The 12,603-nt window shown below is 46.7% G+C and overlaps 1 protein-coding gene across 6 annotated transcripts in view; it reads left to right on the forward strand.

Annotated features, from left to right (window-relative positions):
* Positions 1-12,603, forward strand: part of VARS1 (valyl-tRNA synthetase 1) — a 205,901-nt gene that overhangs the window by 142,811 nt on the left and 50,487 nt on the right. For all 6 annotated transcript variants that reach the window (XM_078646021.1, XM_078646024.1, XM_078646022.1 and 3 more), the window contains exons 22-26: positions 1,917-2,021; positions 2,739-2,807; positions 3,415-3,493; positions 3,887-4,014; positions 6,262-6,417. In XM_078646021.1, coding sequence (XP_078502147.1) covers positions 1,917-2,021; positions 2,739-2,807; positions 3,415-3,493; positions 3,887-4,014; positions 6,262-6,417 — 537 coding nt within the window. The remainder of the gene's footprint in view (positions 1-1,916; positions 2,022-2,738; positions 2,808-3,414; positions 3,494-3,886; positions 4,015-6,261; positions 6,418-12,603) is intronic.

The raw sequence follows: 12,603 nt of genomic DNA on the forward strand, positions 1-12,603 counted from the left end.
TGGTCACAAGTGCGCTAGTGCTAACAATGTCATGGTTTTATAGACAGTGGGCAGTTCAAACTTTGTTTTAAAAGAATGGCAATTATTTATATGTTTAAGCAAATTTTGTTAAAGCAAAGTCATATTTATTCTGCACTAAGTGGCTAAATCTTGAAGAGGCAAATTGAGAAAACGGTGAATAAATCAGAAACCTGAGACCTAGGCTGAAAGTCCTTGGCACTATGTCCATGTAACTACTTGCTCTTCGTTTTATCATTGTGGTAGGCCCATATATTTTGACATAATTCGCCAGACAAGTGGTCTACATGCTCTGTTAGCTGATATGTTGAAAGTGGTCCCTCTTTTAATATGAGTGGCTACTGCCCCTATGGCCAGGTATTGGTAGCAACTTACAATTTTAGTCATTTATCAGCCTTTTTACATGAACTACAGTGGGGGAGACTGCCTACTCACTCTTCTTTGATAAATCCATGTGGTGTGTCCTGACTGGGCTCCCTCATTCCTGCTTGATTATATGTGGAGTGCCTGTGAACATGCTTTGGTAAATGAATAGAAAGATACCCACCTACCTCATCCCTCCTATGAGTTTGAAGTGTGTTCCATATGGTTTACTGTGTTCCATATGGTTTAGTGTTATCGGTGCTGCAGAGACTCATTTTCTTGCATGTCGCTCTTTCCTGCTTTTCCCCGTCAATATTATCCAAGTTAATTGTCTGACTTGAATCCACACCCTAGAGCAAGGATGATCTTGTGTTTCTCACTTGGCCTGAACCATTCTGATATCAGCAAGGTAGCCTGTGCCTTGACAAGAGCGATACCTGAACAAACACATGACCTAAAGGCAGGGCCAAGACAGCTCTCCTCGCACAGAGACAACAGATTGCCTGCTCAATCCCCTGCATGATGTGCTTTGTGTTAGTGGAGAGCGCATTGCCTGGAAACAGTACACAACCTGAGAATCTGCTCCCCTATATCTTTTGCTGAATCAAATCTAAATTTAAAATGCAGTTTGCTAGGGTTGGTTTCTCCATATGGTTTTAGGCACTTGCTGGGTGTGACTGTTAAAATCAGAAATGCCCCTAAGACTTTGATATTAGCTACTCCTTTCACCTGACAGGTGTTCAACTTTTGTTTGAAGAAGTTGTGCACACCACTGTAGAGAAAGGTGATGACCAGAGGCTGTAGACATGATTGATAGGTACAACTGTCATTCTCGAGTTTTACGTTGTCGCGAGACTACCTAAAAACGCTGAAAAACTGCCTTGAACCACCATAGCCTTGGGTTCTATTTTGGCCTGTACAGCAGGGGCTTAAAGTAGGTCCCTGCAGCCCCTGTGCCACCAAGGGCCCCTCCAAACTTTTGTGGGGCTCCAAACATTCGAAGAACCCAATTCAGCCATTAGGCCAATGTATATATGTGAGATATGGTGGATCGTGGGGCCTCATCACATTCTGCAGAAGTGTCCCATCATTTTGCCTCACGCCACTGCTGTACAGCTTTGAGATGCCTAAAATACTGTAAGTCGTACTGAGACCGGTGTCTATGCAGCACACCAGCATGGATGGGTTTGAGCAGACTGAATACTTTCCCTGGCCATAAGAGGCCACACTGAGGGCAATCTCTGGCCCCGGTATAGCTATTGTACTGTGTCATAGGAAGCTGGATAAGTTATAAGTGTGGCCACATTTACTTCATTACATAATAAAAATTAGATTAGTCCCATTTTCATTGAGTACCACTGGCAACTCCGAAGTGGTGGTACACAGAACTAGGGAACTCAAGACCTATTTTGTCCTATGGGGTAGGAATGGGTTGGTTTATTGGGTGTGTGCTTGTGGTACCACCCTTGCATGCTTTCTGAGCCCCAATTCTAATGTGCAGTCATCTAGTTTTTTTGTCCACTTCTCCTTTCCAGGTGTATTTGCATGCCGTGGTGCGTGATGCCCATGGTCGTAAGATGAGCAAATCCCTGGGCAACGTCATCGACCCATTGGATGTGATCAGCGGAATCACTCTTGAGGTGCGGAATCTGCTGTGCTCATGGTTAAGAGGGCTGTAATAAGGATAATGGTCTATATGAAAGTAGTTTGTGGCAAAAAGGAATGCCACTTGGAGGGATATCAGGAGAAAAGTTCAGTGGAAGAAAGTTTAATTCATCTGAAGTTGGGCAGCTGTACCATAAGCCCAGTGGCATGTGTGGCACAGAGGAAAGAATGGATAACTAAAGTCTCTTCTCAATTAAAGTGTTAAATGTGGTAAGGAGGGGATATGGTGTGCCCAACATCACAAACGTGCAATCAGTTCCTGGCTACAAACATCACCTTAAACCCTTGACCACATCAGGCTACTTTAGCTTTTTTTTCTTTAAAGAGTGGAAATGTGCTTGTAAGTCTGTAAATGATGCAGAAGAGGATTCCTCATAATAAGGAGTGTAGTGTGGTCTGATTGCACTGAGAAGAGAGACAGTCAATCAGTGAGTGCTGCTTAGGAGGAATGGCCAAGTGTGAATGCCAGTGGAGAGTGTACTGAGATAAATGGGCAACTGTGAAGTTGAATGGAGGGTTTCTTGGGCTGAAAGTGTGTGTGTAGGTCAGTGTAGGGCTTCTTGGGATGAAGGTCAGTGGAGAGTTGTGTGAAGTGCAGGTCATGAAAATTCGCTCTCCAGTGTGTTCTTTTGAGGCTGGTGCTCAGCGATGGTGATCGCCTGATGTCATAGTCTTCTTGCTCCGTTTTGCAGGGTCTACACGCACAGCTTGTGGAGAGCAACCTGGATCCTGCGGAGATGGAGCGTGCAAAGGATGGTCAGGTACGTGAGCACGTCTGCTAAGCTGAGTACATTCACTCAAATGACTTTGCCTTCATCAGTTATCCTCCTCCTTCACAGGAGAATACATTACTGGGTGAGACAGGAAGGGGCACAGATATGCAGGAATCCTTGCAGGTAGTGAGGGACTTAAAGTGAAAGAGGGGTTTTAGATGAATGCATTTCAGCAACCAAGAAGAAATCTGGCAGAGAAGTGACCTGGTGGAAGAAAAAGATATTGTTGCAAAAACCTGAGGGTGTTATGTTTGAGAGTCAGAAAAGAAAATGAAAAAGGAGGCATGAAAACCACAGAAGAACCAGCTGGGGCAAAATGAGGAAAAAATATCTAATGCAGGCGACAACGTGGGGTGCGCAGAACCGGTGCATACGTTTAAAGTGGAGTGGAAAAGGAAGCAATGAAGGGACGCTCATTTAAACTGGACTAAAAGGGTTTGATGGGTCATAGGCTATACAGAGGGGTTGACTATGGTTGTGAATACTAGGGTGTAGAATGGAAATGTTCAGCAGGAGAGCACCAATTAAATGGATTACCTGTGTTGCTGAGGGGGCCACTCGTACCCTCTGTTTCACTCTCTCACCATTCTCTTAGAAATCAGATTACCCCAATGGCATCCCTGAGTGTGGTACAGACGCCCTACGATTTGCCCTCTGCGCCTACACCAGCCAAGGTAAGAATGCTTGTGCTGCTTTTCGGGGCTTTAAGTCCTGCACTGGTGATTCTCAGACTTCATGTACCAGATTTTTCTTTTTTTTTTTTACAATACACTCTATTTCCCAGTACTCACCTTTCTCTTTCCAAGACATTGATGGGCCAGGTACTATTTTTCCCTGCAGAATCCTTTACCTTTAAATGAAGCTGCTTCACTTTGCTCAGTACAGCTGTAACAGCGTCTTCGAAATAAAAAAACAGAAATGCTTGTTTGATGGCACCCTCTGCAAGCGCGTACAAGACCTCTCCATCATGCACTTGTGTTCTCTGGCAGCAGGGTTGTGTCTTGCGGACTTCTTTAACAGAATGCGGTCTCAGACTAAAACTGTGATTGCACCGGTTTGCCTTATAGGACGAGACATCAACTTGGACGTGAACCGTATCCTTGGATATCGCCACTTCTGCAACAAGCTCTGGAATGCCACCAAATTTGCCATCAGAGGGCTTGGTGAGGGCTTTCAGCCGGAGAGAACCTCACAGGTGAGCAGGAGCAAACATACTATATCAGGTGTGCTCTAACATCACTTACATGTCTGAACTACTGCTATCTACACTGCCGCCTTCTTTTGAGTCGTCGTTATTTGAAGGTAGCTGTAGAGCCCGGGGGACACTAAATGAACAATTGAATGAATTCTTCCACAATAACTTCTCCAGTATGAGCTAGCACGTGTGAGGAAATCTGCTTTTCATAGAAGTTATGGGGGAATTCCTTTATAGTTTGGGGCGACAGAAGCTACAGGATAGGGTAGATGGTTATCTAGGTTGAATGTGATTTCTGGAAAAAAGGATTCGTATAATATCAATCCCGAGAAACCATTTCTTCTAAACTGCTTAATAGAACATTTCAAGATGAATAATATTTACGATTTGTAGAAACCAATTCATAGGAAGTCTTTTTCACAATATTGCTAAAAACATTATTTTTTAAAAAGTGTAAATGCCATTAATCTTTAATATGGTTCCTACTTGTTGTTTTTTCTACAAGGTTTGCTTAGATCTTTTCTAACCTCTTTAACCAGGTGTTGTTTCTCCGTTTTGCATTAGAATTACTGTTCCAGGGAGATACCCACCTTTTCTATTCTTAGTGCTTCCCCCTCCCCCGTTTCCAAGTTGGGTATCTCCCACCCGCCACTTTCTTGTATCGCACCCTGTCTTTTGCCAGAGAAGACCATCACACTTATTTGTCGTCTTGCCTGCAGAGAACTTTTAGGTTTTGGTTGTCGAACATCTGTTGTGAGATCTATTGTGGGCAATACCATAACTTACAATGAGTGGTCTTCGAATCAGCCCTTTCTTACCCTTGGTTGGTGTGTCTTGCTTAGTCTGGCTTTTCTTCCTCCCGTGGAGCATAGCTCTTTTACCATCCTTTTGATTGGATGACTTGAATCCTGCTATGTACAACCAAGGAATTACTTTTTCATGTTATTTCAGGACTCTATGGGAGTGCATGTGTCTTCTTGCTCTCCCCGTCATGTGCTGCTTCCCCTCACCACAAATTCCCGCCCCTCTTCACTTTTAGTATTGTTCTCCAGCCCAGCTTGTCCGTTGCTTACCCACCACTCCCCATCCAGCTTTTTCAGAGTTTTTTTTTTAAGACTTGCATCCCTCTTAAGTTTCTTTGTTGTCCCTCTCCCTCTCCCCTCTTCGGTGTTCACTGCTACGCAACCCATGTCCCCACCCTACCTGTTGCATGTTTTCGTAGTTCATGACAGATCTGCAATTTACTGTTGGGTCGCTCCTTTCTCTTGAAAAAAAAAAAATATGCTTCAGCACACTTTCGTTTTTTTTTGTGATTAGCAGTATTTGAGTGTCCAAGACGGGCATCTGCAACTTAGATTGGTTATTACATACAAAGAAACTAAACAGCTGCCAAATCCTTAATCATGAGTCATGATGCTGCAGAACACTGGCAAAAAGCATTGCCCAAGTCAGTACTCCTGCTTTTGCCATTGCTTGTTCAAATGATTTTTTATCCCCACCTGCTCCTCATTTTGTCCACTTTTTGTGTGGGGCTCCCCTTCCTTGCTATCATTCCTTTTCTTAACCCTTTCTATTCCACTCTTCCCTCTACCTTTATCTCCTCACCTAATTTTTTCAGGTTTGATATTAAGCCTCTTCCCTAACTTTGATTCATCTAGAGGTCCACAGTTCTTTTATTTTTTTTTTTAAACAATGTTTTATCTGTTATTGCAATTTGTGTTCTATTATTTTCAACCAAACTGTATTTCTGTTAATGATTTTTCTTCCATTCAATGGGCTTTCAGTTATTTAGGTTTTAAGAAATGGACATCTATTATTTTTGTTTTTCTTTGAATTTGGAAGCTACAAGTTGCCTTCTGTTTTTTAAAACTGGAATATATCCAGCATTGGATGTGCGTTATCAGTCTTTCTATTGTACATATATAAATATAAAGTATGTCTTGTTCATGGAACATCTAGCTATGTCAGGGAGGCTACTTGGGATGAATGTGAAGCTCTAGGTTATTTCACTGCCTGGGATGTTGAGGTCACATGTCAAATGCTCCATTCTGGAGGACTCTTAGATTTACTTTCAGAGCCCGATGTTTGCGAATCGGTTGCAATTCTCAAATAGAAGTATTGTTACAAGAGCGTTTGGTTGTGGTTAACCGATTTGTATAGAATGTAATCTGCTGCTGTCGTTGGCTGTTTTAACATCTCCTCTCTTGCTCTTTTTGTCATCTCTTCTGTCTCTTTACACCATTGCAGCCCAGCGGGCAGGAAAGCCTGATAGACCGATGGGTGTTGAGCCGTTTATGCCATGCTGTGGAGTTGTGCCAGTCCAGCTTCGAGAGCTACGATTTCCCCACGATCACCACTGCCATCTACAACTTCTGGCTGTACGAGCTCTGTGACGTCTACCTGGTACGTATAGACTAAACCTATACTGTATCTACGTTCACAAGACCGCAGGGGGGTGGAGAGTTGAACTTCTGTTGTGGAGAGCTCAGTGCTTAATTTGAACTGGTGTTTTCCGGTGCTCGGCAGCAGCATTTTATGGTCCACGCCGGGTCTTATGACAGTATTAGTCATTTTAATGTATATGTAAAATCTGAATTGCCATACTAGTTGGAGTGAGATAGCTAGTACTGTCATGGACAGCCTTAGTGGGAGCAGAGGGTAATGCAAGCTGCAGTGACCTGCTGACAAGGGCCCTGGCATTTAAACATTTTTTTTTTTTACAAATTAAGTACTGGGAGACCTTAGAGCAACACGTCATACAGACACTGAGAGCAAGAGGTAGGTTGGTCCCTGTTGAACTTACAGTAATACAGGCCAGCCACATAGGGAATGAGTGTGAGCTCTCTGCAGATCACACAGAGCTAGAAATGATAGCGACAGAAGATGAGCGGGAACTCTGTGTTCCCACATTAACCATGGCACACACAATCAGAAGGTCTACTGGTGCCCAGTGCAGGATTGCGTTACACTTGTTTCCATATCATTGGAGAGAGCCGCCTGGTCTGGGTTCCTACAGTGCGCGCACCTCAGCTTTCAGTCATTCCACTGTATCTTGCTAAACATTCAATGGGGTAGTTTTTTTGTGCTTTTATAAATTGGCTTGTAGAGTATTGTGTTGATAAGACGTAGGCCTGGTTTAATTCAGTCCTCGGCTGTTGGTATGGTGGAAGGTAATTTATAAGTGGGTGACTGGCGAGTGGAAATATTTGCTGCATGTTGAGAGATTTTTGATTCCAGTCTGGATCAGAGGCTCGTACTCAGTAGCTCCCTGCCTTTTCTGATCTCAATGGTGTGTCAGGGGTTGTGTGCTGTACGGTTTAAGTAGAGGGTGAGATTACAACAGTTGCTGGTTTCTTCTAGGGAAGCGATGTATCAAATGTGTTAAGTATCTCAGTTATGTGAATTGAATATTTGTATGTTCGAGGCGTATGAATCTGACGCGTGTTCTCAGTCCTAGAAGTTTTTACAATGACCCCCACTCACAACTGCTCCTATATTAGTTTTCTTTTTCGGCCACCAATCTGCTGGCCTTCACGACCTGATGAGGTTTTGAAGATGTTTTTTCTTTTGCTTTTGACATTTCTTCATCTGTTGTCTTAGAATCCTCATTATTTTGGCCAGAAGAGATTTTCTTCTTTAGATTTCAGGCTCCACTTTCTCACATGCAGTTCCTCTTTTTTTCTGTTTTCACGTTATGCTTTTTGAAAAAGCTTTGAAGCAGTCATATTGCCTCGTAAAAAAATATTGCTTAATTATTTCGAGTGATGATTTATCCTATTTGCATAAGGAAAATTATGGGTTGACTGCTGCAGCCTGTGCAATGCCCCGTGGCTTTTCCTAAATAAGAAAATGAGATCCAGTGAGAATTCTGGTTACCTTCTGATGTTCCTGTTCTTTCACTGGAGAAAAGAAAATAATAGTTTGGCTTGTAAGTGTTAGGATACACGGCAATTGCTGCACCGTCTTTCAGAAGAGACTAGCAAATTCAAAATATCCAACCCCTCTTTCCCCCTGAGTTCTCGGCTTACATCCAAAGAGGTGAGCGGAGTATTAAACCTCAGGCTTTTTCATATGTCAGGCTTCTTAAATGATATTCTTCCCTTGAAAAGCTTTAACCCCTGAGATATATTGGATGTTCTTATCTTAGTTCTTTGAGGTCACTCTGTGCAATTCTTGCTTGCCTCATTTCTTCTATTGGCCCTCTGAAGGTCAGAATAAGGTCACCAGTCCCCCGGGGACTACTTTTGTGTCATCAGGAAAAGGAAGGTTGACTAACCCTTCTCCCCTCAGTGTCTCTTGCTTCACTCTTTGGCTGGGCAACTTGGGAATGAACATTTGCATCTCTAGTAGTTTGGTGTGAAGGACAAAGTGTGATACTTTCTAGGATTAAGTACCGGAAGCTAGATGAGCGTTAGGATGTTATGCAGTATGGGATATTGCTATTTGACTTATCCTATAGCCCAGATAGATATGTAAGATTTTACAACTATCGATGTTAGGTTATGCATTACCCTATGAATTCACCTGGCATATTATTCTTGTGGTCTCTCCACGAGTACAGAGATATGACAAGTGTCGGCTTTCAGGACATGCAGTGGGAGTCGGTCAACAAAGTAAGTGCTCATCAAAGCATTTGATATTGAGAAAAGGTTTTGCTCCTCTTTTTAGTACGGATCTCAATGATGTGCACAGGTCCATCAACCCCCAAGACTGATAAGGAAGCTTGAAAGCCTGTGCAGTTTGAGGGTCCTCAAAGCACTCATAAAAGGCCACCTGACTCCACTCTTACCCCGAAAGCACTGGGAATGTTTGAGTTTCTACCCAACTTGGTGGTAGTTGTTCAGTAAAGTATGGCTTCTGTAGTAGGGGATCTCTGTGTATAGTCATAATCTAGTGAATAGTCCCGCCCATGTGCGAGGACCCCGGCAATCAAAAATAATCTCTTAAGTTGTCAGAAAATTGCAGAACTGCAAAGACACTTAAGAGAAAATTTAAAGACAAATAATGCAGCCTATATCCACAGGCTACACTGTCCAGTACTTCAACTAGAAAATTCCACCAAAAATCCACAAACAGCAAAGCCTGTCCAGATTTCCCTTGCCTTCACTGCAAAACCCCTCAGAAATGATAGAGAGGAAGGCATGGACAGACAAGCCCCATAGGCTGCCATTATGTGGCTTAAATAGGATACTGTGCCTTTAAGAGAACCTTCCAGAACTTTCTCCCAGTATCCCAGAATGCATAGCAGGTCCAACTTACTTTCAGTTCTTTTTTCCGGCTCCTGCTTACAGGACCCTGTGCATTGAGCTCTCCCTTTTTCAAGGGTTTATTGGATTTTTTTGCACTTTTTGGATTTAAAAGTGTTCTCATTTGATTCTTGGTGTTTCCTTTTCACTTCTGTGTGTTTGTTCAGGCTTTTAGGGATCTAAAATGCCTCCTTTATTCGACAAGTGCCCAGCATGTGGAAGGAAGAAGGCCAAGACTGATCCACACGACGTCTGCATTCTTTGCCTTTCTGATGAACATGTCCCTGAAGATTGTGACATCTGTCAGGCCTTTTCTACAAGGACCCTGAGGGAAAGGCAGAAGATTAGGCTCCAAGGCCTGGAAGAGAGGCGACTGCAGGCTGCAGGTGGGTCTGGGCAGGCTGGGAAGGCTCCCTCTGCCCCTGCTGAGGCCTCTGGGGGGCTCCCCAGAGGCAGGAAGACCAGCAAAAGGTCCCGGTGTCCGTCGACGTCGATAGCATCGACGACGACGTCGAGAGGGATGACGACGGTGTGTCCCCCTTCTCCCCGGGACTCCGGGTCGAGACAGCGTGGAAGATCGACGTCGAGAGGCCTGGCTAGGCCGCCGTCGAAGTCACCGCCGACGGCGTTGTCGTCGAAGTCGAGGCATCGCCGTCGACGAAGACACCAGCGCTCGCCATCGAAGCGACACCGCCGGTCGCCGTCGACCAGTTCGACGTCGAGGGGATCCTCGGCGTCGAGGACCGTGAGGAAACGGTCATCGAGGAGAAAGAGTCGACGCTCGCCGTCGAGGTCTGACCGCTCGTCGTCGAAGGGGCGACGGTCGTCGTCGAGGAAGAAACACTCGACGTCGAGGAGACGACGTTCGACGCCAGAGTCGAGGGATCGCCGTTCCACGCTTGAAAAATGACGCTCGACGTCGAGCAGGAAGAGATCAGTGTCACCGAGGATCTCCACCTCCTCTAAGAGGCGCAGGAGGGATTCTGGCGCCAAAAGTCACGCTGGATCTGGTGAAGGACGTCGGAGGCGTCGCTCACGCTCTGGAGGGGCTGGATCACAAGCCCCTCCCTCGAAGAAGTCATCGGGCACGGTGTACTCGGTGGTATATACACCGCCAAGGCCTATGACCCCTCCTCCTCTCCCGAAGGAGGCTCCTCCATCTAAGCCACCGCTCCCCTCCCTGCCTCCGCCGTCTCCTGCGGGGCAGCCTCCGCCGCCGGTCCCTCCTCATAGGCCACCGAGGTCGGTGTCGCTGCCTCTGCTTCCGACACCTCCTAAGGGTACGCCTACCCCGAAGTCCCAGGATAGGCCACGGAAGACGCCTCCACGGAAACCGGTGGAGCGCCCACGTGCTGGGAGGTAACGCTCCCACTCCAGGAGAAGGGAACGTTCACGTCACAGGTCTTCCACTCGATCTAGGCGGCGCCACAGGAGACACAGGTCTCGTTCACGGACCCGGTCGTCTGGGACCAGGGACTACTCCCCGACCTTGTCAGATTCGCCGGACACGAGGGTGTCACCGGTCGACGATCTGGTGTCCTTCCAGGACGTGCTGTTACGGGGTGCGGCGAAATTGGGCATTACTTTGACGGTGCCCACTCCAAAGACTTCGGTCATCTTCGAGACGCTCCATCAGAAGCATTTGTCTCGGCCTGGAAGAACCGGCCCTGGATCTTTTCCTCACTCCAGCGGTGACTAAGGCGGCACCTTCCAGACTGCAGAAGAAGTACCGGGCTCCGGACTCGGACCCGGCCTTTCTAAGGCTGGAGCCCCCTCCAGACTCGGTGATTGTGACGGCGGCGCGCAAACAGCATGCCACCACGCCTTCCTCCACAGTTCCGCCAGATAAGGAATCTAGGTGGTTGGATTCATCTGGGAGGAGAGTTTGTGGGACCTCGGCGACCTCAATGAAGGCGGCTAGTGCCACTGCCTGGCTGGGTCGGTATGACAGAGCCCTCTGGGAATCCCTTCAACAATTCGTGGAGCTCCTTCCGCGGGACAAGAGGGAAGACTTCCAGGAGGTGATTAACGAAGGAATGTTGGTGGCGAATCAAGTCATCAGCGCTGCAGCCGACTCTTCTCTTCTGGCGGCGCATGGTTTCTGCCACGGAATAAACCAGCGACGACATGCATGGCTCCGCCTTACGTCTCTGAAACCGGACGCTCAACAGAGGGTTGCCAATCTGCCATTCTCTGGCGAAACCCTGTTCGGGAAGCACGCTGATGATGAAATGGCCCGCATGAAGGCGGAAGCTGAAACGCTCACAGTGGTGGGTTTGGAGAAACCCAAGGAGACCAAGAAGACGTACCGTCCGTTCCAACGCCGGTTCGGTGGTCAAGGCAGAGGGCGTGGCCAGTCTTCTGGACAACAGCAGCAACAACAACAGCAGCAGTTCAGAAGACCTTTCCAGAAACGCCAGAGGGGCAGAGGCGGCCATCAGTCGGCACCAGCGACTAAGGGCCAGGCCGGGTCTAGGCCCTGAGCACTTACTTCCCCGACAACTGTTACCCGCTCTGGTGGGGGGAAGCATTCAATCTTTTCTGGCAGAGTGGAGAAAAATTACTCAGGACAAGTGGGTGCTGAATATTGTTTGCAATGGATACAGTCTTCTGTTCATCAGCCCTCATTCATCGATTCCTCCGGTCGGCTCACAGTATCAACTGCGAGAGATCCAGGCGGAGGCCGATATGCTGTTAAGGAAAAGGGCGATAGAAGGCGTACCTCTGTCTCAAAGGGGAAGAGGTCTGTACTCCAGGTTCTTTCTGGTTCGGAAAAAGGACAAGAATGAGTTCAGGCCCATTCTGGATTTGCAGCAAGCAAACAAATGGATTCGCAGAGAAAAGTTTTGCATGCTGTCGTTGCATCAGATTTATCCTCAGCTGCACCGGGGAGACTGGCTGTGTGCCATAGACCTTCAGGATGCGTACTTCCATGTGCCCATTGCACACAAACACAGGAAGTTCCTGCGGTTCCAAGTCGGCTCCAATCACTATCAATACACAGTACTGCCATTCGGACTGAAGTCTGCGCCGCGGACATTCTCAAAGTGCATGGCAGTGGTAGCCGCACACCTAAGGAAGAACAAGGTGTTTGTCTACCCGTACCTGGACGACTGGTTGATCAAGGCCTCCTCCTTCACAGAAGCGCAAGCACACTTCCAGAAGACGTGCGTTTTAATGAACAAGCTGGGGTTGCACATCAACATGTCCAAGTCTGTCCCGACTCCGGTCCAGTGCATTCAGTACTTGGGGGCCTCCATCGATACGCTGTCGGCAAGCGTGTCTCCTTCGGAAGAGCGACGGTTATCACTGCTTCGGAAGGCTCAGGCTCTTATGGCCTCTC

This window comes from Lissotriton helveticus, chromosome 5_1 (genome assembly GCF_964261635.1).
Source record: "Lissotriton helveticus chromosome 5_1, aLisHel1.1, whole genome shotgun sequence".
Lineage (NCBI taxonomy): Eukaryota > Metazoa > Chordata > Amphibia > Caudata > Salamandridae > Lissotriton > Lissotriton helveticus.